At 40.0% G+C, this 27,962-nt stretch overlaps 3 protein-coding genes across 3 annotated transcripts; 1 reads left to right on the forward strand and 2 right to left on the reverse strand.

The window, feature by feature from the left end:
* Positions 1-7,537: 7,537 nt before the first annotated feature.
* On the reverse strand, positions 7,538-9,841 carry mcl1b (MCL1 apoptosis regulator, BCL2 family member b). The gene is made up of 3 exons (XM_072393730.1): positions 9,225-9,841; positions 8,473-8,723; positions 7,538-8,362 (listed from the first exon to the last, which is right to left on the reverse strand). The coding sequence occupies exons 1-3, from the start codon at positions 9,694-9,696 to the stop codon at positions 8,246-8,248; spliced, it is 840 nt and encodes a 279-aa protein (XP_072249831.1). The 5' UTR covers positions 9,697-9,841; the 3' UTR covers positions 7,538-8,245.
* Positions 9,842-10,774: 933 nt separating this feature from the next.
* ensab (endosulfine alpha b) lies at positions 10,775-17,976 on the reverse strand. The gene is made up of 3 exons (XM_072393715.1): positions 17,778-17,976; positions 15,116-15,238; positions 10,775-14,321 (listed from the first exon to the last, which is right to left on the reverse strand). The coding sequence occupies exons 1-3, from the start codon at positions 17,832-17,834 to the stop codon at positions 14,151-14,153; spliced, it is 351 nt and encodes a 116-aa protein (XP_072249816.1). The 5' UTR covers positions 17,835-17,976; the 3' UTR covers positions 10,775-14,150.
* A 760-nt stretch (positions 17,977-18,736) lies between these two features.
* Positions 18,737-27,798, forward strand: hormad1 (HORMA domain containing 1). The gene is made up of 15 exons (XM_072393727.1): positions 18,737-18,769; positions 19,826-19,970; positions 20,055-20,118; positions 20,812-20,848; positions 21,006-21,026; positions 21,167-21,193; positions 21,294-21,361; positions 21,707-21,858; positions 22,469-22,626; positions 23,072-23,140; positions 24,356-24,416; positions 24,735-24,787; positions 25,172-25,255; positions 26,019-26,045; positions 27,442-27,798. Exons 1-15 carry the CDS (start codon positions 18,737-18,739, stop codon positions 27,535-27,537), a joined length of 1,095 nt encoding a protein of 364 aa, XP_072249828.1. The 3' UTR covers positions 27,538-27,798.
* The last annotated feature ends 164 nt before the right edge of the window (positions 27,799-27,962 follow it).

A 27,962-nucleotide genomic window follows, 5' to 3' on the forward strand; every position in this document is an offset into this window, starting at 1 on the left:
GGAACAAAATTAACCTTTCAATTCTGGCTTGGATCAAACAAAACAAACCATAGGTGTGATTACATCTTATTTGCCATATTTTCCTCTGTGGGTTAACAGCTTGTTTATTCGAATTCAAGGGAGGGAGACATTATTCAGTGTTTCATTAACAAGTGATACCTGTCATGAGAATCCTTTCAGCATCCTGGAAATGTGATTAAGTCGGTTTAATTAGATCAAGTTAGGGACTTAAATGTGATACATAAAGCAGATGGAAAAACATTTAAAAAGTCAGACTTCGGCAAGGTCAGAGAAGAAGGGTTTAGACTGGATTTTAAACACACAGGAGGCATATAGTCAGATGCAGTTTTGTTTGGTTCCTTTTGGTCAACCAGATACTTCAGATGTGTTCTGGTTTCTAATTACTGGTTGCATTTTGTATAGATGGTGATTTTTCAGGCCCTGGTAAAACAATAAAATCCTGGTTATTGAATCTGAGTATCAGATATATGCATTTGTAAACTCCAGTACAGTATTGTGTAATGATCAGAACTTAACAATGACAAATAACTGTTGCGGAGAAAAATCTTAAATATCTTTACCTCCATATGCGTTTCATGTCTATTGCTAAACTTTTTTAATTTTCGTTTTCGAGCTCACTGCACACTGAATGACTCAACCTCAGTCCTGCCTGCCACATGACATTACTGGGGTATGACACATCATGTTTGTCTCAGCTGCAACACAGATATTTGCTTGTTCACCTTAAAATTTGTGGTTTTTGTAATTTGGAGGTAACTTTTGATCCCAAACTGCACAGCCATGATTCATTGTCCAGGGTTATGTTTTCAGCTTTTGCTGACCAAGTGCTGATCACAGCTTTAGATTAGGGAAAAAAGCGTGTGTGCAATTATCCTGCTGACAATGAGATCATCTCTTGAACTTCTCCTGGAGTAAGCCACAAGCTGAAACAAGGATTTCAGCACACTCATCTCTTCAGGGTATGCCACAGCAAAAAGCACGTGATCCAAAGAAGCATGATTCCTCGTTTGCTGTGACAGAAAGATAATCGGTCATATGAATTACGTGCAGGCATACGCAGAGCTTTTCCAGATGACCACATAAACGGATGACTATCAGCAGCATTGTTGGTGTTTTTTTTAGACACAATGTATCCCATTCATGAGTTCAATGGCTTTTGAACCACTGAGCTCCACAGATTGCTGTGTGGAATATTGTAGGCAACAGACGTCAACAAACAACCATCAATGTTCGACAAACCCATCGTTTCCAGACAAAAGGTGAAGGGGCGGGGGGCCAACAAGCTGTAATGGACGTTGACCATTTGACCCTCCATCCACCTGATGGCTTATCCAGACATAATAACATCACACCTCGGAGCACTCAGGCCAAACAAGCCTGGGCCTGTCAGAGTTTGACCCTGAAATACCACAAGTCAATAGAAAGAGTCACCAGAGAGCTTCTTGCAGTTAAGTCACGATGCTTTTTCTAACACAACGCAGGGGCCCCCGAGTACAAATGCATCTTCTGTCACTGTTCATGGGTTAAGTGACTACAGAGGAAATTAATGACTTACTTCTCAGATGTTTGTCACCCAGGTTTACAGGTTCATGGCTCCATAACTACATTGTTATCAACAGTCGGCACACGAAGCTGAAAAAGCATCGCTACACTGGTGGTCTTGTTGTTTTAGAAGTGTTTGACGTGCAAAGAAGCCAAAGAAGAAGCTGTTTGCTATTTATTTCCAAGGAAAAATAATCTATTGGTACAAATCACCCGAATCAACGGTAAAGCTTAATGAATACAGCTGATCAGAAATCAGGCTCCACATTTTTTTTGTTTTCTACAAAAGTGAGGATACTTGAACTGTAAAAGAAACATGTTCCAACCTGAAAAGTTGAATCCCCTTTTTTAAAATGAATTTTCATTTGAAACAGTCTGACTTATTTTCTACTTTTGATTTCAGTTTTATTCTGAGCTGTGATGATGAAACCCATCACTCTGCTCTTACTGTCCCATCTCCCATGTCTTAGACCACAGAAATGCACATCCTGACACGTAAAGCTTCAGTTTTAATTCATCAGCATGTCAGTGCTCAACATCTATCTCCTTACATCTTCCCACATCACAATGTCCACTTTCCAGCTCTCACAGTTCATTTAGTAACAACAGGTTATTAGTAAGAAGGAAAGATGAGACCCATCCATCCCAAAGCTTTCCACTGTTTCTTTTCTACTTCTCATGCCATTTGCTATTCCTTCCTTTCTTACTGAAACAGGTTTATATATCAGCTACATGGTTACAACTTCACATTTTCATATTCAGGAGTCCCTTCAAGTCACTTGAAGGCTGCCCAACAGAAAACATCAGCCTCAGGATATTTTGCCATGTCATAATTCACAACAGTGGATTCTGACACCACCATGTTCTGAGCATGTGGAAAAATGTTTGGTAAGAATCATCTGAAACAGTTCTGGGGCCCAGAGTTCACTGCAGGTCGGTTGCTTTTGAGCATTAGCTTTTTTTGTGGATTATCACATCATTTGGTGTTCATGTCCTTTCGACAGGGTGTGCGTGTTAATATCTACTTTAAAGGCTTGTGTTTGGCCACACTACACTTGTCTAAATGAAGTTCTTTAAATTACCACCAACAAAGACAAATTCCAACATAATAGTGGTTGTTCTGACAACAGGGAACAGTACATTGCACAAGTGAGGGCTGTGTTTTTCTATCCCCAGAGCAACCTAACAGGGAAATCCCACCTCTTTTTAAAACCATGTTGTGGTTATTTAGGTGTATTTTTACACACTGGCTTGGTACACCATCTCAGGCACACTGTCTCTTCTTTTTGGCATCTCGAAAGATGCTTTTCCTTGTTCCTTTGTACACTTTCAAGTCTATGCACAGTAAATTCAGAAGAGATGTAAGTCTCATTTGCTCTGGAATAAAAAGAACGAGACAGAACAAAAATAAAAAATGAAGAAGAAAAACATTGACATGTTGAGTTGTGATTAAAAAAAATAAGGAAGCATGTGCCATTTAAGGAGTGCCACGTACCGTGTACACTGCTGGGGATCAGTATTTATTCTTAGAGCAAATGTCCTGCTACTTCCTTCCTGTTGGTAACAAGCTGGGAATTTTGCTGGGAACATCCCGCCCCTTCTAGATAGAATGCTGGCCTTGTTACTAAACTGAATAAAACAAAACATGGAAAGCCTCCAAAGACCTAAAGCGGGATCAACAACCTTCTGTAGAGAACACTGTGTGCTGAGAGAAGGTGGTTACAGCAAAGCTGCAGGACTGATATGAGAGAATACTGCAACACCTATCTGAACATTCATTAAAGCAGCTACGGTATACAACAGGAGAAGAAGAAAAAAGGTCAAATTGCCATGAAATTAAAGTTTAAAACACCTGCATCCTCACAGAATAGACTAAATAAAGAAAAAAGTGAATGAAAATCACCATATTGTTTTAAAGACAGCTAAAAACAATGTGGAATATCCTGATATTTTCATGTCTGACAGGACAAATTGTACAATCATTCAGATATATTAACTCAGTCAAAATTTGGTCTTATAGGGGATTTTGTGAGCTGATTAACTTCATTCTTTGGTTCCAACTAATCCTTTATTTGGCAAAGTGGGATCAAAACTTAGTGCATCCATTCACCATTTCAAGGATCTGTTGCGACTTCTGACACATTTTCACTAAGCTGTGAAGCTTTGTGAAAACAATCAATAGCCCAGGCATTGAGCCAATAAAAACTGGTTTGCCTTTTACATGAAGTTGGAGTCAAGCTTGACAATAGTCTTTTTTGTAAAAGGGTAAAGGGAAGTTCCCAGCTCTGGTAAATTTTGAATTCTATGCCCTTTGGTTAGTCGGTCTGCAGATAGACGTTGCATGTTTTCCTGTATTTTGAATATCTTTGCATAAAAGATACACCAACCTTAAAACATTCCTAACACTGCTTATATGTTGCATGTCCTACGATGAGTTTCCAGAGATGGTGCTAAACTTGTACTGGACAATGTCCAGTGAAAGAATATAAAATTCACGACCCATCCAATAAGAGTTGAGTAATGTGTATAATCATGGTTCGTACAGAGACTGATCAAAGATCTCATGAAGTCACCAGGGTTATATTGATCAGCCTGCATGTCACAACTGCCAGCATGGATGAACAGGATGTTAACATTGCACTATGGTCATCAGTCAAAGAATAAAGTGACTGCACAGGGTGACTACACTCAAAGGAACATGACACATCACCTGAGTGACAGAACTTGATCTCAGATAAGTATCAAATCACCAAGAAGAGTTTAATGTTCAAACTTTCAGGCAGATGAATCAGAGTCATTTGACCTCAGATCTCCAATTCTTTTTTAAACTTCTCCTCAAACGTTTTTCTTTCTTACTGTGGACGTTTTAACAATTCACCACATTGTTCAACAACAGTGAGATCATGAGGGCTGTGGAAATGGACGTTGAACTGGGAACATGAGTGAATGCTTTATGAGAGCGGCGTGATACTGCGAAAGCAAGAAAAAGCAGTTGGCCCAAAATTTCGGCGGAAGCGTGTTACCTTTGGCTACTTCCTGGTTTGTAAAATGGCTGAAAAAAAAACAACTTTCAACCATAATTCAAAAATAAAAATGTAAAAAACAAGTGCTTTTTTATTCTTGTAACGTAAGTGGTCAATAAGAATAATTATTAAAACAGTAACTTTTAACAACGTATACACTTCTGAGGAAGTGAACAGACGTAGAATCTGTGCGCTATTAACATCACATCAGCAGTTTGACCTCCTCTGCCATCAGTTATTTGGGCTCAGAGTTGATCAGTCCTTGTGCTGCTTTGGCAGAACTACACAACATTACCAGGGCCAAGGATGCAATCCGTCTGCTTTGCCTCCAAACCAGGTTAAACAGGAGAACGTGTTGACATTTATTCAGAGATAACTGTACGAATGAGTGGAAGGCTTGTGTACAATTTAAGAGAGGCCCCCATAACAAGGAACACAATGTTTGTGGCGGTTTCTGGCAGAGACCTTTTTGTGAACACTTTTCTGCTGCACTGGGTTTGTGTGTTCAGAGAAAATGCTCAACACACACAGGAAACTGTGGTTTCTAATTGCCAATTCCAAGGAAGTTTGGCTTAACATAGATAAAGGTGTTGATGGGGCCCCAGTTGCGCAAAAAGATACAAGTCAAGGGAGTCGTACAGCGTGAAATGCAAGTCTGGAAGAGTACGGCAAGGCATAGAAACCAATACTGTGACTCCGACCAGAGACACAAAACTGCAAATCTAATGCTTATTTACACCAATTCCCTGAGACATATTCAAACATGTTGTACTAAAAGGAACTTCTACTGAATGGAAAGGCTTAAGCAGTTACCTTCAGGGTGCCGTGCACAGTTATGTAAACGTGTGATATACTCAAAGGCTGTAAGCAAAACTTTATTAAAGACTCTTTATGAAGCTCAAAGTAAGCAGGCAAGTTTCTAATTCTGTGCCACAGAAGCAGCTCCAGAAACTCTTCTTTTTTTCTTTTTTGAGTACTCAACTTTTTAATCTAACAAAGTCTGTTTCCCTTTTGCACAGTGATGCTGCAAACTGTGAAAACTTAGCCTATCTTTGCATGTCAGGGCCAGAATTCTGAGTATTTGGAGCCTCTGACGAACAAGCGCAAGCAGACTACTCTGGTTCAAAGATTAACTTGTGCGTCAGCTGACTTCCCAGAAACTGTTGCGTTTTTTTTTAAAATTATGGGCGTGTTGTTGCTACGGAGAAGTAGAGACATCCAACCAATGCCCTGTCAGAAAAGCAGTTCCTCTAAGCTCAAGTTACTAAACTACTGAGGGTCAGCTACACAGGAAATTACAGAGAAAAGACATATTTGAGCAATGAGATGGTGAAATGTTATCTGCATTTGAAACTTTTTTGTACTTTCTCTTATGTGCGTTAAGTCTTTCTTATCAGTTTCTCCAGAAGCAGCAGAGAACCAGTACTTTTTTCACTTGATGTCCAGGAACTCCCAATAGTCTGTCTGAGCAGGTTAAGTTTATTCCTGAGCTGTGGAGTTCAAAACACATGATGAATACTGAATGTGATAAACATTCTTCCCTTATGTGTGTGCAGACAATAGTCTAAACCACTCCTTGAGAAAAATCCCACGAGAGGAATGTTTTCATGTGTTGCAGGGTTTCTACAGGTCTTCCACTCTGCAGCTACACTGCTCTGATGGTAAAGTAGCTGCACAATTACATGTGAAAAGACTGTATTAGGAAAGAAAAAAAGAATAAATCTACAGCCGTTTTAGTCCTTTAATTTTCAGTTTGGAGTTTATTACTTAGGCCTAAGAATAAAAGGTATTGTAAGCCATGACACAGCTTAAGTTTTTGTAAGTGTATGCAAGTTATCCACCTTTACCACCTATTTCAACATACCAGAATATGATGGATAGCCTGTAAACACCACCTTCCTCATACAGATTGAGGACTTTGTATTACATGAAAACATTTTAAGGTCAATACGTGGGAGAAGAAAAATAACGTGGATATACACACAATGTAGTTCTCAACCTGGTTAATAACAGCAAGGCTATTAAATGACTTCCCTTTGCACATTCAGCCTCCCGGCACTGTAACGCTGTGCGCCTTCTGCACCCCAAGCCACTCTGGATGATGCAAATTGCTCTATGAAATTGCCTCAGCCCCAATTCCCCCATTGTGTGCCGGGTTCTTTTTCACAATGAACCATACATGAGTAACCTAGGTGGTGGCCAACATCATTAACTTCAGGCGTTGACTAAGAAAGCCCGCTGTGGATCATCACCATGGAGAGGCTGCTCTCCATTTCCTCAAAAGACCTTGATGAGAGCTGTGTTTGTACTGTAACCCGAGACAACAGCAGAATCTGAACAAACAAGGATGAAGCCACACATGAAGGATCCTCCTGCTCAAGGCTCGATGGGGTCTATGCAAGATTTAAGGTTTTCAACAGCAAATGCAAAAACTTGTACATGAACAATGCGACAGGAGAGCGAACTATAGGATTGTAGAACCTAAATAGATCATTTAATGAGTTTAAGATAAAACAGAAAAAGGACACAAACATGCATCCAATTATATTTAGGATATTTGATTAAATCACCAGTTTCTAGGTAGCCAATGCTTGCAAACTCAGGAAGTAGACACTGTTATGCAAGTCTGAGGTTGTTATGAACTGCTTTCACCCCAGTTCAGTGTTGCTGGTGCAACAGCTCTGCAGATATCTACACACTAGCACTGCAACAACTGCAGATGCAGCAGAGCACTCGGTGCGATTGAGGTGCTGCCACAGCTTAAAATTTCTAGGAAACAACATCCAATGCTGTCTTTGGGTTGTGGTAATGAATAAACAGAGGTTAACAAGTGCATAGGTGTGAGAATGTTGTTCTTTTTAATCACAACAGTGTGTAGGGATGTAATGTCACAGGTTAAAACTATGAAAAAAAAAAAAAAAAAAAAAATCATACTTTTAAACCCCCCCCCCCCCAATTCATTTACACCTGAATCTGAACCATCATTGTCTGTCTGAAGGACATCCTTTGCAAAAGACTTTCAACTTTGAAACTGATCAGCACAATCTGCATACTTTCAGTCCTTGCTAAATCATTGTCAAGTCTTTTCCAACAGACTCAAGCTGTCCAGGATCTTTTAAGCCAAAAGTCCAGGATGTAGATGGTCTTGTATCCTTGCATGGATCCAATCATAATGAGGAAGTACTACAATCATGCAAATCCACTCCATCTACCCATTACTTGATTGAAATGTCCATACAAAGGGTCGATGGACTGTAGGGAAATTGGTTTCATGACTGCACGACAGGAGAAAATAAAGCTCTGCTTTGGCCTAGTGATGCTACTAGAGAATTGTGAAATATGTGAATGAGTAAACACAATCAGGATTAGATTCTCATGAGAAAGAAAAAATAAAATCAAGTGAACTGAATCCCATAATCATTTAAGATTTGTATAGAAACATTTTACATTTATTAGAAAAATAAAATTTATTTATATTAAATATGTTATTCTTCCAAGGTTGGATGCGGAAAGTCATTTTACAGATGTGGGAGGGGGAACACTGGGTCAATGCCATCACCAGTATCAAATGTCTATTTCCATCTTCCAAAGTCCAAACACAAGCTGAAGTTGGTAAAAGAAGAAGCATCCAACAGTAAGTCTCTGATAGTCCAACAAATTCACCTGATCAGCAGGGCCAGTGTCGCCCCAATCCCAGCAACTCCTGCAACGGCCATAAGTGTGTTCCTGACTTTTGACTCGGGGTCTGCTACTTGAAAGAATTCCACAAAGCCATCCTGAAAACACAATAAGAGGAGTATAGGATTAAGTTTAGCGTTTAAAACGAATGCTCACAGGACACAGACTTTTGCACCTTCCTGTCATTCAACCATAAGCCAAAACTCACCCATGAGTTGTTTTTGACCAGCCAGTCCCGTTGGTCAGACAGGAGGTATGTGGATATTTCCTGGCCCACCAGGTCCACGCAGTTCTCCCTGCCCCTCTCCTTCAGGTGCTGACTCACCACTGCCCCAAAGGCCACCAGGCTGGCGATGCGACCCCAGTTGGTGATCCTGTCAGCGAAGAGGCTCTGGGCAACTTCCCCAACAAACTTCATATCCTCTCCCGTTTTGTCCAACGACAGTTTGTTGATCATACCTGGAAAAATTACATGCTACTTCAGAAATCTGTTTTGTATGCACATTCATGGCAGTATGTGAGTGAGACCAACAGATCAATTTACATAATCAGTCAGACTGGTGTACTTCCGCCCATTCAAAGTGCTTTTAACACTACAAACCACATTCACTCACACAGCACGTCTCATTTGAACTGTGTCACAGGCTACATACAGCCGTTTCTCTCTCTCTCTCTATCGCACACATTCACACACCAGTCCGGGGACACTGGGAATCGAACCGCTGATTCTCCAATTGATAGGCAACTGCTTTTTATCCTGAACTACAGCCGCTCCACAAATGGTTGATTGAATGATGTTAATCGCGTCTCACTTCCTTGTTCATTTACTTAGGGTTAAAATGGCTTCCACTTGCCAGTATTCCCAAAAGAATGGCGTCTGTGTCGAATAAACAGCGTGACTGACGCAGGCAAAGGTTATGAGCGATCTGTAAAAATCCTCACACAATGGTGGCTACTTACCATTGTATGCGTATTTATGTTTGTCCAAAACCTTCTCCACGACTCTTCTCATTGTTGATAGAGCCTTGCTTTCACACCATTTTGATTTTGAAAGTCCATTAAAGTCTCTAAGGAAGCTGATTATTAGTTGCCTCGTGTCATTATCCAAGACTTCATCCCCAGCGTGACCGTTGGAAACGTCTGTTTCACTGTCCGAATGCAACTCCGGTGTGCACGGCAAAGAGCCATCATCAGTGCCGTCGCAGACCTCCCGATAGCTTTTAGCTGGATATCCTTTGGACGAAACCATTCCAAGGTTCGTCGGTCGTTTTGGGATATCGACGGACCCGTCGTTCACTTTGAGAGGATCCGACGAGGAGTTCACTGCAACCTGCATGTAGGAATGTCCTGGTCTGAGGAGCATTTGTACATCCGAGCCTCCATTTTGAGGAACAATAAAACAGCCTACGGTCCTATTCGACATGGGATACATGTTAATTTTGATAATTTGCTTAAAAGGTATAATCAATTGGGAACTGGAGAATTAAGTTCTCAAATTCCGATGCTAGCCTATTTTAAATAATGAGCTAGCTTTTTGCCTACCACACAGGCATTCTACTTATGCGAACTGTGAAGAGACGGAGGAGTGTTTGACAGCTATTTATATACGAACGTCAGTGTGACGTATGTGACGTTGACGCATGATTTATTCTTACGTAAAGCACTCTCACGGAAAGCAAGGTTTTTTAGGCTTCAAACCTAAAATTTTCCATTCAGTTTGCACCGTTTTAGCTATTTTTTAAAAGAAGGAAAGAAGAAATGTCTGGCCATGCAAAATCGTTGTGATTCTGAAGCTAGGAATATATACACTGTCAAAGACTGAGATTCAATTGTGGGTTCTGTGTTTTTCCATTACATCAAAACTGAAAATATGTGCAAGGAAGTGGAATTTTCTTATTAGCACTCAACGTTACCCAAAATCACACTAAAGACAGCAATACAAAGGTCAAAGTTACACTAACTATAGTTTAATCTTCATGTTTAAATACATTTTTTCCTAAACACCATATTTATTTAATTGCAAACACTGTTGTGTTCTACATAACGTATAGTACCATTGCTAGTTCTTTAATTTAACTTAACAACGAATTCCTCTTTAAAACATGCAACCTATTCAACCTTTCCTGTAATAGGCTATGTTGTAGGGCACATGACCACAACTGCATCACTTTAAGACTGTACTAACACATTCTATTTCATGTTATAAGCAGCACGTCTCTTCGGCGAGATCATTTAAATCAGTGAGTTCTCTTTACAACCAAAAATGGTATAATTTCTTTAAAGGGAATGTTAGAAATTACTCGAACTTTCTGTTTCCATCAGCGTCATGTTACAAAGAAATGGTTGTGCTTCCCCCTAGTGGCCAAATATGAGTTCGTTGTCATTTTCACTCACTATGACGTCAGCGTGGGATCTTTTCTCCTGAGGGTGCATGTAAATATCTACAAAATACATATTTTATTTAAGAACCAGGTACAGCAACCTGACACAGACGAAAAACAAAAATGAAGTCTTATTAATGTAAAAGTTTATTTCAAATACTGACAAAAATCCTCTCACCATCTCCCACACAACTGAAACAATCCAAGTACCCCAGTACTTTCTGAAGTCTTAAAATCATTCCTGTATTCCCCAGTCATCCTATTTATCATGTAAACCATATTCTTATTCATTTTCATCTTGGAAAGAAGGGTGCTTCTGATTTCCCTGCAGTCGTCTTAGGCCAGGATGAAATACACCAATTATGCATTAAGAGAACACAAGAAAAAGGAGAAAAAAAAACAAACAAAAAACCCCAATTACTTGCAAAACAACAAAAAAAAGAAAAAAAAAAAAAAAACAGAAGGTAAAAGCAGCACATAAGTACTTCAGAGCACACAGCCTGTAATTTCTTTATACATTCTGGCACATATATCTGAACGAGACACCCTGTGTTGGGTCTGAAGCAAAACCCGCCATTTCCTCTCGTTGAACTGCTCTGTGCAAAGCCAAATATCAAGTAGCACTAAAGAACCCCTGTCCACCGTTTCCTCGAACACGTTTAGCATTTTAATCCATTTCTTTTAGCAAACTTTCATTTTGAAAGCAATAAAATGTATTCTTGTAAGCCAAATAATGCTAAATAGTCTGTTCTTGCCAATCAAAAATACATAAAGAATGTAAGATTCACATTTTCAGTGCTAGCCAAACCACAGAAAAAGAGTCAAATCCAACAATACATTTCTAAAATGTAATTTTATACATTACATTAAACACAGGTTGAAAGCAAGCAGGTTTTACTGCAGTAGCTATACAATTCTGAAATTGAGATGCTTGAGAAGGGAGTCAGAATCAGGACAGGTGTTCTTTACAGGGTATCATCTCAGATTTGTCTTTGAATCAGCAGCATTTAAAAATATTTTCATATGATACAGACTCACATAGCCTCTGCAATACATTGAAATACAGCAGAAGTAGTGTTAATCACAAAGGAGTGAGGAACCATCGAATCAGAAACAGCTCAAGCAACGAAAGAGTGAAAAGCAAGTGAGAAACCAAACATTTCTGTTGAGGTCTATTTACAACAGCTGACACGAAGAAAAGCATTGCATTCATACAGCACCATAACAAGCATGTATGTACAGGTCAGTTCTCTTTCACCCACTGCTAATTTGACACATTTTGAAGTGAGGTTGTGAACGCAGTGGTGCATGTGCCCCATCACCTAGCCCACTTGGTGGAGTGCAAGCTTGGGAAGGTTCCCTGAAACAGTTATATACATCGGTTCTCAGTGAGTGCAGTCATCCAGTTCAGATTCTTAAATGTGTGAAGTCTGGAGATGTGGTGATCGCTCCTTTGAGCAGTTTCAGAGATTGAATCACAGTAACAGGTGGGACTTTTGCATATCGTACATACTCACACTTTGCCGCCTCACCACGTGTTATAAAATCTCTTTCTGCTTTGCTAAGTGTGTTCCTGCAGACATGCAGTGTCCCTCTTAAAGCCTGTGATGCTCTTTGAAGCTGCGCTTATCAGGTTGTCTGCTGTTTACCTTCTGACACCCCTGAGATCAAAGATCAGTCTGTGTAGTGTGTCAGTAAAAATTATTCTACAAGCTGGTAGTAGAGATAAATCTATTTTCCAGCAATGGTTATACAGAAGTAAAATGGATTTTATTTCTTTTGTATAGTGTCTAAGACTATGAATTGCTATGAAAGAGGGTAGAATGTCAAAGAAACAACCATCTGTGAACATGACATATCTAACATACATCTAAACGCGCAGAAAATTATCTCCAACATTTCAGAATAACTGCAAACAAGTCTTACAACACATGAGCTGTGGCCAAACACAACTATGAAGGCAATGACTGGTAACTTTTGTTATCTCAATGTGACTTTTATGGCTGGACACAGCAAGCTGATAGCAGTGTTTGGATCCCTGTTTCAAAGGTGACAGGGAGAAAACCTTTGTGGATAGTCTATCTTCCATCGGATCATCTGAGGCTGCAGTCTGCCTCATTGCAATGCAATGTCATCCACATGATTACATAGCAACAGTAACATTGAACATGTATCCAAAGACTTTTGGCCTGATAGGTGCAGTGTGGATTTTTGGCTCAGTTGTTAATGCAAAGAGTTTCCAAGCCTGAAACCAAAGTATGTAATCCGATGTGAGTTGCTTTAGCACAACCACATCTCTAAGCCATGCAAACTCCTCAAAGCGCCAAGCTGGTCACCAACAGCATGCTTGTGTGAGTATCATTTTCAGAAGCATGTCCTCCATGGAGGGTGCTTCTATCCCTCATAAACCTTTTAGGCCCATAGTAAACACACACCTTGATGCAACTTAACAGCAACTGGAAGGAGACTGAGTTCAGAGACCAACTGGCCTCTCAGGCTTAAAAAAATAAGTCAAGGATAAACTGAGCCGGCCCTTCCATAGGCTGCAAACACGAGCGCATGTAAATGGATTGTCACGACAGCAAAATGCGACGGAACAAAGTGTGACGGTGAACAAATATGGGCTTTGTGTGTTTGTTTTGTTCACGAAGCAGATGCCCCATTGCTGTTAAAAAACTTTCTTTTTTTCTGTTACATGTTACAATCATGCAGCATATTTAGAGAGAACAGGCGCAAAGGGAGTAAGACATCATCAGTGGGGAGAGACTAAAAAAGTGTTTTAAATCCACATTTGGCTGAGCTGCAGCAGTTGACCTCAGGTTATAATCGACAAAACATGACCAAAGTGTGAGTTATAAAGTATGATTCATTCTTTTCCCAACAGAGGGTCAGTGAATGCTAAATCACTCTAAAACTAAACAGCTACCCCTCATTGATTTGGTATTATTCACATACTCTTTCCAACACCTCCCCCGAAGCCAGCCACCAGCAAAGAAAAGGAGCGTGAAAATGAAAGAACAAGTTGCAACCATGGTTCCTAACTCCCTTACACTCATTATTTTGGTGTCATTCAGGATGCAAAAACAAAAACAAAAAACAATACATACTATACAGAATACAAAGTGCATTAACTCACCCCACCCAACCCTGCCTGATGACACACACCTATTGTAATGCATCTTGGAACACTGAAACCAAGATATGAGGGAGGCGGTTGAGCAGAGTGCGCAGTGGGGACGGCGCTGCGCGTGGTGGAAAGGCAGAGAGCTGCGGCCTTGTAGCCACCTAAACCTCCATCCCTCCCACCCCACTCCGCCCACATACAAGCAAATGAAGTTTTAACTTATACAACTCTGCCCGATATGTTAAAGCCAGTGGTGCCTAGGGATGAAAAGGGAAGCGAAAGGAGGGAGGGGGGGGGCATATTTGGAACACAGGTGAGGTGGAGGAGGGACATTTCCCTGGAGTCCCAGGGGGATCAAGGCTGCCTCTGAGATGAGGAAGGCTAGCCAGCTAGTTTGCTGGTCACCAAAGATGACTTCCTCTGCGGTAGATCCTGCGGCGTAGGGATGTGATCACCAGTCACCAGGTTCTTGTCAGGTCCTGCCACAGGAAGCTGCTTGTTCTTCATCTTGGCCTTGGCCATATTGTAATCGCCCGAGTCAAAGTACTTTTGCTGTTAAAGACGAAAGACAAACAATACTCTCAGCTTTGGCTCAACACTTTGATAAGCTAACAGTAACTGTTGTGGACAGTGCTCGCACATCAATAACAGAGCATGGGTTGCCACATCACCATATCTTTATGTTCAAAGTTAAATTAATTTTACTTTGAAGTTATGCAACTACCAAATCATTCTCTGATGAGGCTTGTAATCCTGTGATGAAATACTGCAATTTCTTTTGCCCTTTCCCTCACCCTGCCTCGGCTACTCCCACTCCCAGCCAGTGATTTGCCACATCTCCCAGAATGACTTTCAGCAACCTCCAGAGGTGCAAGTTCTCTGTAGCATGTATAGTATGTGGAGGTGGAGAGAGCTACAGCTTTTCCAGTCATGGAAAAGTGAGAAGGGAGAGATGCTCTGCTCCGCTGTTCAGAAATTAAAAATTGGGTGTATTTCAAATGCTGCTAATGTAGAAGTAGTGCACTCCAGTCTACGAGGGTTTGGTCAGGAGAGAAATATTTCTATCTCTTGCTTTGATGGATTTGCTTTATTTTTAGTTTTGTATGGGATATGTAACCACTATCGGTTATGTTTAAGATGAAATGCTGAGATAAGTTCATGATACACCGTCTGTATTTTGACTGATTGAGGTACAAGAATCAGCTCAACAAGTCAGCTGCAATCTTTCTCAATATTCTTTAGGTCTAGTTGATTTATGACTTCTCTGGACATCAAATCTTTGACCAGTTTTAAATTAAACACAATCTTGTAACTAATTTTATCGTGGACAAACCCTAGTCCCTCACCCCTTTTTGTAGTCTCTTCATCAGGAAGTCCGAGCCACCCGGCTTCTGGCCCAGGCCGGGGTACTTGGCCTTTAGCTTGGCTTCCTCTGCCTTCACTGGGTTTGCATTCTTCTCCTGAGAGTCCTGTGGAGATGAGACAAAAATGGACTTTTAAAAAAAAAAAAAAAGGTTTTGCAGGGAACAGCGACCCTTCAGAGTGTTAGCTGATATGGCCTTAGGAAAGTTTAAGCATAAATGGAACAGCTGCTAATGTGACAGGCACTCATTCATTATCATCCCACAGTTACAAAAATGCTGGCACCTCTACAAAAACACCCAAGTTAATGTATTGCAATCTACTGTGTAGCAAAAGACCACTTCACTTAAAGTGAAAACCTTACTCCCCTTCTGTGAGGTGGGATTAACTGTATAACAATGACTTGTGGGGAGTTGAAAATATTTTATGATAGCATGAGTCACAGCATGAATGTTTCCCTGTAGAAGTCTCTTATATCACCACCACGTCTGTGAGGAAGCAGCTGAAGAAGAACACGTCAGGTACAAACATGAATAAAGAAAAAAAAAAGGATCTTTAGAGGCTTCTGCTGAGGACAAAATTTACAATTTGTGTTTGCTTTCTTGTGTTAAAGATTATATTTCTTGATAAAGAATCATTTCTGACCCTCATGTGCTCTTTCAACAAATCTGATTGTGTTAAACAATTACTGCACAGAATAAAGATATTGAAGTACATTGTGCATATAATTCCATTTTTTAAGCATGACAAGCAATCAGTGTTCTTAACTGCTAAATCACATAAGATTACAAAATCATTACTAATTGTTATCTTTAGTTAATATGAACAAAAAATTTTCTTGAGTAAATCATATGATTTTTTTTTTTTTAGAAATAGAAACTTGGAATTCAGGTCAAGAAACTTAAACTTAAAGATGGAGGTTGCAGGAGCCTGATGAGGCAATTTATTTACACAATGCCAGTGTTGGTGTTGCTTCTGCTAACTAATTCCAGCCAAACTGGTAAAACATCAGCCATCCACATCCTTTTCAGGTAAATACTGACGCAATCAATGTGGGCCACTCCCAACTGGGAATCAACTGTTTTGACTGCATGTTAAACCTAACAAACAACACAAAGTTGTGAAATGCACACAAGACTACATAGGCCAAACTCCAAAAGCCATTTATGCACTCCTTACAAATATACCTAGAGCGGACAGTACAAGGTTTATACCTACTTCGCCTATACAGATGAGATAGGGCTCTTAGTCTGTAAAGCTTGCTGGGGCAGGGATAAAATGTGACTCAGGACACAGAAGCGGATGAACAGATTCCCTCAGGAGGAGGGGGACGCGTGGCACAGAGTGTGCTGATTCACTTGGGTCTATGGCAAGAAATTTATGAGTTACTATATTCGGTCCCAATGCAGGGAAACTGCAATATCCAACAACACATTCTGTGGGCTCACTATTGCAGCTTCAAACTGATACGCGCAGAACTGAAAAAATTTCTCTCCGCTAGCTTCCCAATTGGATTTGATAGTTCAATACCATCTGATTTAATAGACTTAGTGGTATAGTATCTGCTTGTTCCGCCACCTCAATGAGGCTGTATTTCACATTGCTAAACAATCAACTCCAACAAAAAGTTGACTATGTACATGCATTGTTTCACACACACACGTTTTAATGACACATTTGTAACATACATCTCAACAATTGGTGAAAATCAAAGCAAATTTAAAATGGTTTAGGCCGTGTTATGATTCAGAGGCCAATTGAGACTTCTTGACAAAGATTTTAGAAAGAGTTATATAATTCTAATTCTTTAATAGCCATAAAATGCAATATTTGTCAAAGGAACATAAATAAATTCAATGCACTACAATTGTTAAAAAAAAAAAATTCGATTTCTAAACTTTCCAACCTGCTCAAATCAGGTGCTTGTAATTGGCCAGGCAATATCAACATCTGTCATAAATGTGTGTCATTATGTAACTAAATAACATTTCTCGTGACAGTTCTGTGTTTGTTTTGATATTTTCAGGCCCAAATTCTTTGTCGTTTGGGACAAGTTTCAAAACATTTAATTTGACTGAAGTAAATACAAAAATCTGACCTATGCTGATGTCAACTGATATTTGGCGACGTTCTGGTCCAAATAATGTTGTTAGTGGCACTGTATGCAGATGCGTGAGCATACTGCTGCTGTTTGTCATTGTCACTGGGAATCTAGAAATCATGAGCCTTTTAGGCAGTGTTCTGTGCAATTGCAAAATGAAAACATCGTCACTACTCGAAGTTAACTAAGTTAAAACATAAAGTATTATTTGGTATTATTTAGAGGTTGCAGCCTGCCCGGGGCACGCTTCGAGAACCCCCAGTACAGACCAATGAGGCCCAAGCTGCTGTTGACTCGCCAACCAATGACACAAGCCAAGTGGCAAAAGCAAGAGACAAAACAAAGTGACACACAGGCTGGGTCCACTGAATCGATTGACAGTTACAAATATACTTTTCACTATACAACAAACAGCTATTCAGAGAACTCTGAGAACTGCCCTTTGCTTGGTGCTGCACTTAGCTTATTGCAAACATTTCATTTGTGCTAACTCTTATTAGCTACTTCTAGCTAGCATGTTCGGCGGTTAGCAATCAGCAACCCACCTGTTTTTCCTCCTCGTAGTCCACTTGTGTGTCCGAGTCGAGGTTTTCTGACGACATTTTCTGAATGTGTTGGATAAGCAAGTGTCCTGTTTGCCAGACAACTAAAAGGCTTGCTAAAACGAGGTACCGTAAGACGTACCTGCACTGGACCTAATCCTGCTTTTCTGAACACGACTGCTCCCCAACAAAAATGGCGTAACTAGATGTGACATCATCATAAAAGGGGGCGGTTGCATTTGTAATTGACAAATACAGTAACCAATAGAAGAGAGGTACTGCTTCACATTGAGCCAATGGAATATAGTTTATCGCGCTGCTCTACATGATTGACAGCCCATCGACCAATAGATTTACAAAAAGATTCAGGGGCCGCGCAGCGCTGCATCAACACAAATTAGCTAAACAACACAAAATATATGAAATCAGTGAAACTCTTTTGTTTTCAATTTGATTTGATCACGTCACATCGATGAATGAACACGATAATATTACTTTAACTTAGAGGATCAGCAGCCAATTGGTGTTATTATTTGTTGCCTTTGCCTCAGGTTACTGTCCCTGCTTTGTGATTGGCTTCTTCCCGGTGAGCCGTTTATTGCCCGTCAATCAAACAATTAACGGCATACGGCAATGTATTGAGGTTAATTTTTTAACGGTAATAGTTCATAAAGCTAACACATATAGGTTAGCGCTCTGATCTTTTATGAAACACAATTTTGCTGTATTGATTTAAAAATGCTTTTATTATTAACAGTTGAATTTGGAGATAGCCTGTATTTAGTCTCAGAAAGTAGTTTTATGCTAATTAGTATTAGTAGCTAGCTTAAATTTAATCTAGCTAGGTATATTTTACAGCAGCATCGTGGTTCTACATTGTTAAAATCTATTTTACAAGTCGTCCATTCACTCTTAATTTCATTCTATTCTTTGCAGATTTATAATTTGTATCCACCAAAGCAATGGCATGTGCGCAACGAGTGAGACTTTCACAGGTAAAGTTAATCTAATTTGAGAGGCTAATGTCACCCGATAAGTTTGTGATACTGTAAGCGCAGTTAGCTGTTTTACTACATAAGAGTAAACATCTTTGCACTCTTACAGTAGTAAATGTAACTAGACTGAAAATATGTTCTTTGAACTATGTTTTTTATGTTAATGTTCGTTATAGTGTTCACATTATAGCTGTGCTTCACCTAAATGATTTATATGACACATTTAATTAGACACACCAGACACTCAAACTGCATAATCTCTGTAAAGTATTTGAGGCCATTTGGTTTTTGGTTATAATAGGGCTTGTCAGGCACATTTCATCCCTTCAACCGTGTAACCTGCTAACTGGCCAATGAAAAACCCCTGCTAGGTCAGAACAATATGTTTTTCATTGCAAGATGAATGCTCCATTTATTCAGAAATCAACAAACTAATCATTTGCATTTTGAAGCCCCAGAGCAGCTTCTCATTTTCCGAAACTAAATGAGTTAAATAAATAATATTCAAAATTTGATTATTTATTTAACTACATAATCTAATTTAACTATTTAACTCCATAATCTGTACTTGTTTTTTTTTAGCTCACTGTAAGAATAAAAAGGTGAAGATAGTATAACTCAAAGTGACTTTGCATGATTGTAATCACAATAAAGGTTAAGTCGCAATGCAGGCAAAAACAATCAAGAAAAAAGATAGGCAGATACCAAGTGTGAATGTCAGAGGGCAAAGTCAAAGTATTGGAATTGGAATCTCATGATGGTGTTGGTGAGGATTCTAGCTTTGCTGCTGATGAGCAGGAAGCTAGACCCCACTCCAAAAATGATGGTAGTGCCTTTGAGGCACTTTACTGATCCAATTCTGACCAGTCAGCATATTGAACTTTTCAGTGACAGAAAAGGGAAAAGAGTGGAGCTAAAGCAGAGAATTTCAGGCAGCATATGAATAGAAATGCTGTTATAGTGCGAGAAATTACGTGTTTCTTTGAACTTGTAAATAAGCAGAATGTGGGTTCTTTATCTAAGACAAGTAAGCATTTCTTTGTCTCACTCATGCAGGCTAATCAGCTGTTACCTAATGAGGTTGTGTCTGAGCAGCAGTCCCTTGTTGTTGTAAAGAGGCTGCTGGCCATCGCGGTCTCGGGCATCACATATCTCAGGGGGATATTCCCAGGGAGAGCCTATGGGAGCAAATATGTAGAAGGTTTGATTACATATGGAACATTTTGTCTGTTATCTGTTCCATTTAGCATTTGCAAATACATTCTTACCTCCCTTTTTCTCACAGATCAGCAAGTGATGATCCTTAAAGAGGAGCGGGACTGTCCCGGTGCTTCTCAGATACTTCAGTGGTAAATTACACCGACTTGTCACTTGTTAGCCAGAGCTGTCGATCATAATGCCCTTCATCTTTATGGACATAATTTCAATCGAAAGAGAGGTTCTGAGTAAAATAGATTTTATCATACTTGACAGACTAGAATGGCACACTTATTGGGGCTAAACACTGCAACATTACAGTACTGTAAGTATAAGAAGACATTCACAGGCTATAAACAAATATGACAGAATAAGCACAATATATGAGTTATTCTTATTGTATTGTTGTTATTGATCACTACATTTCTTGCACTTTAGGTCAGTGATGTTACACTGAGCTATTATTCGATTTAAATAGAAAAGGAGAGCAGGGGGATTGATAAGAACTCAGTAACAGCCTGTATGCATAAAGTTGTCTAAAAACATTTTAAATTATTCGAAGGTGAGGTGTACAAAAATACTACCTGTAATTATTGTTAAATGTGTGTATATTGTAGCATGTACAGTTTGCAGTTAAGTTCAGCTTTAATTCTATTGTCACTTAAATCCTAAGGGTATTTTCTTAGATGAAATAGCTGTAATAACTCTGTTTTTACTTGTGATGTGCAATAATTCGTGGCCGTATATGTGATGATGATTCAGGGCTTATTGAGCTAAGTGATTTAATCACTGAATATAAAAACGCGTTGGCAGTTAATATGTAAATTATTTTCTAATTATTCTAGGATGCAGGGATGCTTTGATGCCATCCAGAAGAAATACGTAAGTCACATTCAGCCTTTTTTCCATCCATACACAGGTTTGTAACGTGCACCTAGTTGAGCTTTACAAACTTAATTTACTCACTTTTTTGCTTTATGGCTGTGTAATAAAGTAGCTAATATAGTCAAATTTCTTTTGCTGTTTTGTCCTCTACCAGCTGCGGACAGTTATTATGTCAGTGAGTATTGTTATGCTAATCTTTAACATTTAACATGTCGTCTTGAGTTTTAAGATTATGTTTTACAGTGTTCAGTCTTCTCCTGATAAATCCAGAAATATTTCTAATGCTCGTATTTTTCAATTTGTTTCTTTTTTTAGATTTATACTGACCCAGAGGACCCACAGGTAGTGTTCAGGTTGTCTTTATGCCATTGTAGATCAATCTGCTTGTCATAATAATTAGTTTAAATCTAATGTGCAGCAACCATCTTGTTTGCTCTTTCAGAAAGTGACTGAGTATTACCAGTTTAGGATCCAGTACACTGCAAGAGGAGCACAAATGGATTTTGAAAGGTGTTTTCATGCTTGATGGTTTGCTTACACTGACATAAAAAGAAGTCACTACATCTTCTGTCTGATTATTACTAAGTTGATGCTTCAGTTAACCTTGTCAACGTCTTCTTTTAACTTTGGGTGATAAGTTGAAGTCGAATAAAATGTCAGCTGAGCAGCTGTAAGATGTGACTCACATTGTAACCCAACATGCACAGTAGTTGTTTCACCTCAGAACTCACTTCAGAAGAGTCGTTTTATATTTGACTTACCGTGGAAACCTTGAAAAGCAAGTGAAATGACAGGCACATTTAAGCTCCCTGATCTGATGGTTCATTTTCTCTCTCTGCCCGTCTTTCTCATCAGCAAAAATAACCAAAAGGTGTCCACAATGTCGTGTGGAAACACTAAGAAAGCCAGCATCCTGCTGGTGAGGAAGCTCTACACTTTGATGCAGAATCTGGGTCCTCTGCCAGAAAATGTCTGCCTCAACATGAAGCTGGCTTACTATGACAATGGTAAGACACAAACAAAGAGTAATAATAATAACAATGACTTCTTCCAGTACAGCATGAAATAAATTGCCATAAAATTAGTTTATTTGAGTATGAATGTCTATAAATATAGTAAATTACAGATGTAGTATAGAGAATTTGTATGAACAACATGTTTTTCTGTAGTTAGTTACTCTGCCTAAATGAACAATGTTGTAAATGTTTTTTTGTGCGTAGCTACAAATAATTGAACCCTGAGCCGTGGCAGTATTTTAGCTCTTAAAGAGCTGGCCTTTTGTGGCCTCCAGTTTTTCTTCCAGAAGCCTGGAAGAAGAGGGTGAGGTGGGGATGTATTCATTTGGTAGCAATTTGCAAGAGATGTCACTACATCCCAAAAACTGGATCTTTAATAGAGCATCAGCAATCTTGTACATTAACACTTAGGCCACAGGGTCAAAGGCGCTTTTATCCGGTTATCAGACAGCGTGTGTGTACATGGTTGAGATTTGTCAGCCATTAGAATTTGAAATGACCAAATGTGTCCTCTGTGTGTCTTTTTCATATTAAGTTTGTTTCTGTCGGGCTGTTGGCTTCTCTGTCTGTATATTTCCTCGTCTTTTTGCCTTTTCTCAAGTCACTCCTCAGAATTACCAGCCACCAGGCTTCAGGGAGGCAGACGGCGACACAATGGAGTTTGAGCAGGAGCCGATCAAGCTGACCATGGGTGAAGTTGTCACCCCTTTCCACTGTGTGAAGTTTGACATGGCCACAGAGAAACAGAGGTTGGAGCAGGTGAGTTAACAGAATCGTAAGATAGCAGGATAGAAAAGACTAAATTACATCTCTGTTTGCATGAATTGTTTATGCTGTGCTCAGTGTGCACATTACAAGCTGCAAACTAAAAGCTGGACAAGTTGCAAACAGTGGATGTTCCATCTGTGTTTTGAAGTGTCCTCGGGCAAGACAGTAAAATCCTACACTGCCCAGACATGTTTACTGGAGCATGATTGTTGAAAGTTAATAAAAACTTTTTAAAAATGCATATATGGACTTCAAATACATAAAAACAAGTGCTGTGTGAGTGTGTTTGTGGATAGCTGGAAGAGGAAAGTGCTTTATAGAGCCTTAGTAAGGTTAGAAAGGTGCTATATAAGTGCGACCATATATACAGACTAAACAAGCAGACGACACTTATAAGAGCTCATTCACACCTATGCATGGTGCTTAATGTCTGCAGGTGGACGAGAGCCTTCCTGTGAGGGAGAAGTGGGCTCTAAAAATCGAGGAAGACAGCATCTTAACACAGGTCACAGCACAACTCGGACATTAAGGCATTTTTTCAGTCTGCAGGGCAAAAGGATCATTGCATAACAACATTGAGGGATTGCATAAATTGCTATCTCTACGTGCAGTTTAATTGTTAGAAATATCACGGTTTGCATCCTTGAGAATTCAACTGGGCAAATATTTTGAGAGGGACCATGAGACACAGTGCTTGGTGCTGCCTGCTCTGACTTGTCTTTCCATGCATTGAGATTCCAGGTTATCAGTTAGCAATTTGTTTGCTTTTTGAGAGGATAGACATGTGATGTGAGAGCATGTGAAAAATTCCATTTGCATGAGAGCCGGCAGCCTTGTAACACAAGTTATCTCTAACATGGTTCATATAGAAGCTGCTGGCAGAGGCTTGACGCTCTCATTCTTTTGCTAATGCCATCTTTTTCTTGTCTGTGATGATGGCAAGTTGATCTGTTTAGGTCTTAAGGCCTGTTGATTTAATCTGGCTTTTAACAACTTTTTACAGCAGCAGCAGCAGCAAAATCCTGAAATTACTACATTCTCTAAAATTGGCCACGGGGAGTAGGGACCTCTCCACTCATGCTTCTTTTTCCAAGCAGTGCCACCTATTAATTTCTTGGGCACATAAAATGCAATCAGTGCGCACAAATGAGATATCCCTGATTTATTGTAAATTGTGTTCCAGACTTTATGTGACTGCATAGAGCAAGGAAGTCTGTCAGTATGTGCACGTAGCTGCAGAGATGCTTTCATTCACACACACAGGCGATGATCCTCTCTTATCAGTCTGCAGTGTTTCCACGTCACTGTATGATATCAGCTTGGGTAGCTCAGACCTAGTACCAAAAAAGTATCAGTTAGTAATAGTTATATGGTACTACCTACAATACAACCCCCCAAAAATTAGATAAACAGAAAATGAGCAAGGAGTACAGTGTTATACTGTACTTTGTATTGGAAAAAAGCATTACAGCTGTCCACTTTTGATCAGAAGGAAATGTTCTCTAATGAAAGATTTTCATTGTCGGGGTCACATTTTTTGAGTAAAAGGTATTATCTGGATCAGTAGACAGAGCATTAAGCAGCCCAATGACCAACATTGATGGGGAACTGCCTAAAGGAAGGCTGCAAGTCAGAGTGATGAGTTCAGCCTTTTGTTGTTGTGGCAAGTGTGTTGGCATTTTCTGATTGTGGTGTTCAGATAACATGTTTTAACCTTTAGAGTCATGTCTCCAAAGAAGTGGAGGAGCCTCACGATGAGAACACAGAGCTGGACAGCAACGGTAATTGACATATGATTTCGTCTACGGGGTTCAGTCTGGTCTGTGAACTAAGAAAGTTTGACCTATCAAACATGACTGCATCACTGCAAACATCACTAGGTCCTGAATAAGCAGGGCTGTGTCATAAAGTGTGAAATTCAGCTGAAGAGGTTTTTAATGTCAGTTTAACATGTTAATGTAGCCATTTGTTGTCATTTTAATTATCTTTCAGTTATTAAACTAAGAAATATGTGCATATCTTTAAAGGTGCTTTTAAATTTGATTTGTGATATCAAATGTGACTGAAACCATCTTTGTATCTATTTTTCATGGTTCAAGAGATCCAGCTGAGCTGTCATAAGAAGATCGAGACTTGTCAGGAAACCACCGAGGTGTGTATGACAAAACTAAACCTACTTTAACAGATGATGAGCATGATGCACATAAAGTGATTCACAGCTGCAGCAGGCAAGACTTCCACATTGAAAAAAGCTAGAATCCAGTTAATATATAGTTGTAGCTTGGTGTAATTTGATTCTTGTTGAGTGGAAACTGGTGTTGAGGTTTTAAGAATATAAGTTCTTCCTAATCACTGGCTAAAAACATCTATGTTGGTAGGTTTTGACTCACTTGAGGATGTGATTGTGAATTCAAATAAATGAATCTAGCAGGTCAGATGTGAAGAATGGCTTAAAGCTCTGTTCAGACAGGAAGCAAAAAGCCACTCTGAGTGCACTTAAAGGTCGCTTGCATTACGGACGTCTCGCCCCTGTCAGGTGGACACTCTTGTGAAGAAAACCTCTGACATGGAGGTGGGCTTGAAGAGGACCAGAAGTGGACGGATAATCAAGTCCACAACGGTCAGTCAACCACTCAAAACTCAGCAGCCACCAGGTTTCTTTGTACTCTTTATTTCATCATAAAACAACCTCAGCCTAAAATGCTGCCTTTGCCTTCATGTGTGTAAGTTACTGACGCTGTATCCATCCACTTCTTTACAGTTTGCAGTGTCTAAACCTAAATAAAGTTACATGTTTCCTTAAGGCAACTCCTTTCAATTGATTTACCCTTACCTGAGCCCTTTTACAGTAAAATCATCCATATAAATATGATTATTCAACAATAACAACGAGCCACAACATTAAGACCACCTGTGCAGTACTGTATTCTGGAGCTCCCTCGTGCCACTAAAATAGATGCGGACATATGACCTCTGGGGATGTCCTGTAGAGTCGGTCACAGCTTTGCTGCTGGTGGATTTCCATGGACCTGGCATGTTTCAGACCATCTAGTGTAAGGTCTTGTTCCTGAGTCATTTTCGGCAGTGCTGTTTGCAGTAGCACAGGTGCCATGAGGTCTAAAATAATGTTTAGCAGCACATGAATTCACACAAAGGACCCAAAACATTCCCAGCAGAATATTGCACTGTGATAAGATGTTTAATGTTATTCACTCCATCTGTCAGTAGCTTTAATGGTGAGGCTTTTCGGTATACATGTAACACACTATATCTAACATGCATTTTTAGGAATGTGTTTTTTAAGATCATGTTCTTAAGCTTTTCAGAAGTGCATGTGTGTCTGTGTGTGTGGGCAGGAGACAAACGTGACTGTGAAGAGCAAGCAGCCGGCAGCAGTGAAGGAAAAAATGGTGATAACCTCCTTTCAGCCTTTGTTAACTTGAACCTGAGACAAATTTTTTGATATGATTATGAGTTTGTGAAAATTAAAGCTCTACATGATGATTCTCTTTGCATGTGCATTTATACGTGCATGTGAGCTATTTAGTGAACAGTTTTTATGTTTAACAAGTCTAGAAAATGAACTGGTACTTTTGTGTAAATCATTAAAACTGTTCATTGGGTATTGGGTGGGGCCTCTGCCGGGGGGTTTGGGGGCGCTCGGGCTCTTGGGGCCCGGGTCCAGTGCACGGTCCATGTCTGGGCGGCTGGGGCCTGGCGGGGTCGGTGGGCTGTTGCCCCTGGCTCTCGGAGGGCCTCTGCCCTATGCTTATGGGGGCTCTGTCCGGGGGCTTCCTCTGCAGTCTTCTGGGTGGATGCCTGGTTGTCCCTGCGGTGGGCTTCCTGGGTTCTGTGCTCTGTGGGGGCTGCTGGTGGCCTGGGTCTTGTGGCCCTCTCTGCCTGCTTCTGATTGCTGGGGGGGGGCTGTGGATTGTGGCTCTGTACACTTTATACACTCATAACTAAGCACGGTTATCATGTAGGTCCTGTGCCATGGGTGTTGCATGTTCTCACACACACACACACACATTTATTAGCCCAGTAGCATGCTCGCTAAGCAGTTGATGTATTATCATGTCGTCTCAGGTCATCTATATCCACAGCTGTGTTGTATGCGATTGCCGCTTCTTGTGCTTGTTTTTGTTTGTTTGTGTGTTTGTTTTTCTCTGCTTGTCTGCTTTCAGGTGCTCCTGGTGGCGCTAAGGCTGTATTCCCCTCAGAGGCCATGGATTGTTGTCTGTTTTGTTTTTTACAGGTGTAGCAGCTGGTTGTCTGGTTTTTGTTTCTGTTTTTGTTCTGTTTCCTCTTCTTTCCTCTTCTTCTTTCCTTGTCCCTCGGTCCGGTTCAGTTCTATTACATGTTATATATTGTAAACAGAAATAAATAAATGGGCATCAAGGGGAGCTTTACATTTATAAAACTTCCCTTGGCAAAGCAAATCTGTTTGGCATCAAAGGTATTCAGACTACAATTCTGCTGCCATAATGCTGAACAGGACAAGGGGGAAGGAAAAAACAAAAACTGTTCAGATGTTGGTGGAAACATGAACCACACACGAACCGCGACTCAGTTTGGAAAAAGCTCAACATTTGATTTATAATGAAACAGCTGAACCTGGACAGAAAAAGATGTGCTGTGCAGATTTAGGCTGAATTTTGATGCGGAAAATGCGTAGGAAACCTGTTTGTTTCACAGATGAGTCAGCCCTGATAACTATGGTTTTTCAGAGTGGGATGTTGCCCGTTAAACACATGAAATATTGTGGTTTACTGAATGTCAGCAGCATGATTCTTCTGCTGTTCTCAGGTTTCTCAGTATGACATTCTCAGCAGCCAGGAATCGTCAGCTGCCTCCGTGACTAAGAAGAAGCGCAAGTTCAGCGAGCCTAAAGACCTCTACTGACCCCACTGCAGACAGCAGTGTTGATTTCCACTGATATTTCTCATTTTGATCACAAGTTATGCAGTTTGTGTTTCTTTTTTCAAAGGGTTTAAACGTGTTTCAGAAATATTTGAAGGGTTGGTCTTGATAGACACTCTAAGGTAGTCGTGTTTAGTTTAGTTGAATTGAATGACATATAGATCACAGATATGTTTATATCATTCATCTTTTTTACTGGAATAGTCAACAGAACTGTGGAGCAGCTATTTTTTACTGGTTATGTGTGCTTTCTTGTTGCCATTGTGAGTTACTTATGTGTAATTGCTGTTCTGCAAATTTCAATAAAATATAAAACTACTGTAGTTTAATCTGTGTTTTCAGTAACAAGACAATGTTGGGCATCCTTGTTGTAAAAGAGAAGGTGGACAGTAGCATGGCTGAGGCTT

The sequence above is a fragment of the Leuresthes tenuis genome, unplaced genomic scaffold (assembly GCF_036924035.1).
Source record: "Leuresthes tenuis unplaced genomic scaffold, fLeuTen1.0.hap1 SCAF_10, whole genome shotgun sequence".
Taxonomy (NCBI): Eukaryota; Metazoa; Chordata; class Actinopteri; order Atheriniformes; family Atherinopsidae; genus Leuresthes; species Leuresthes tenuis.

Excerpts from the sequence above, each read along its gene's own strand:
- mcl1b (XM_072393730.1), bottom strand. The coding sequence starts at position 9,696 with ATGTATCCCATGTCGAATAGGACCGTAGGCTGTTTTATTGTTCCTCAA. Across the intron at positions 8,724-9,224 it reads ACATAAATACGCATACAATG|GTATGATCAACAAACTGTCG; the intron begins GTAAGTAGCCAC and ends TAATTTTTCCAG. Across the intron at positions 8,363-8,472 it reads TGGTCAAAAACAACTCATGG|GATGGCTTTGTGGAATTCTT; the intron begins GTGAGTTTTGGC and ends TTGTGTTTTCAG.
- ensab (XM_072393715.1), bottom strand. The coding sequence starts at position 17,834 with ATGTCGTCAGAAAACCTCGACTCGGACACACAAGTGGACTACGAGGAG. Across the intron at positions 15,239-17,777 it reads ACTACGAGGAGGAAAAACAG|GACTCTCAGGAGAAGAATGC; the intron begins GTGGGTTGCTGA and ends TCATCTCCACAG. Across the intron at positions 14,322-15,115 it reads TGAAGAGACTACAAAAAGGG|CAAAAGTACTTTGACTCGGG; the intron begins GTGAGGGACTAG and ends CGTCTTTAACAG.
- hormad1 (XM_072393727.1), top strand. The coding sequence starts at position 18,737 with ATGGCATGTGCGCAACGAGTGAGACTTTCACAG. Across the intron at positions 21,859-22,468 it reads GCTGGCTTACTATGACAATG|TCACTCCTCAGAATTACCAG; the intron begins GTAAGACACAAA and ends CCTTTTCTCAAG. Across the intron at positions 24,417-24,734 it reads CACAGAGCTGGACAGCAACG|AGATCCAGCTGAGCTGTCAT; the intron begins GTAATTGACATA and ends TCATGGTTCAAG.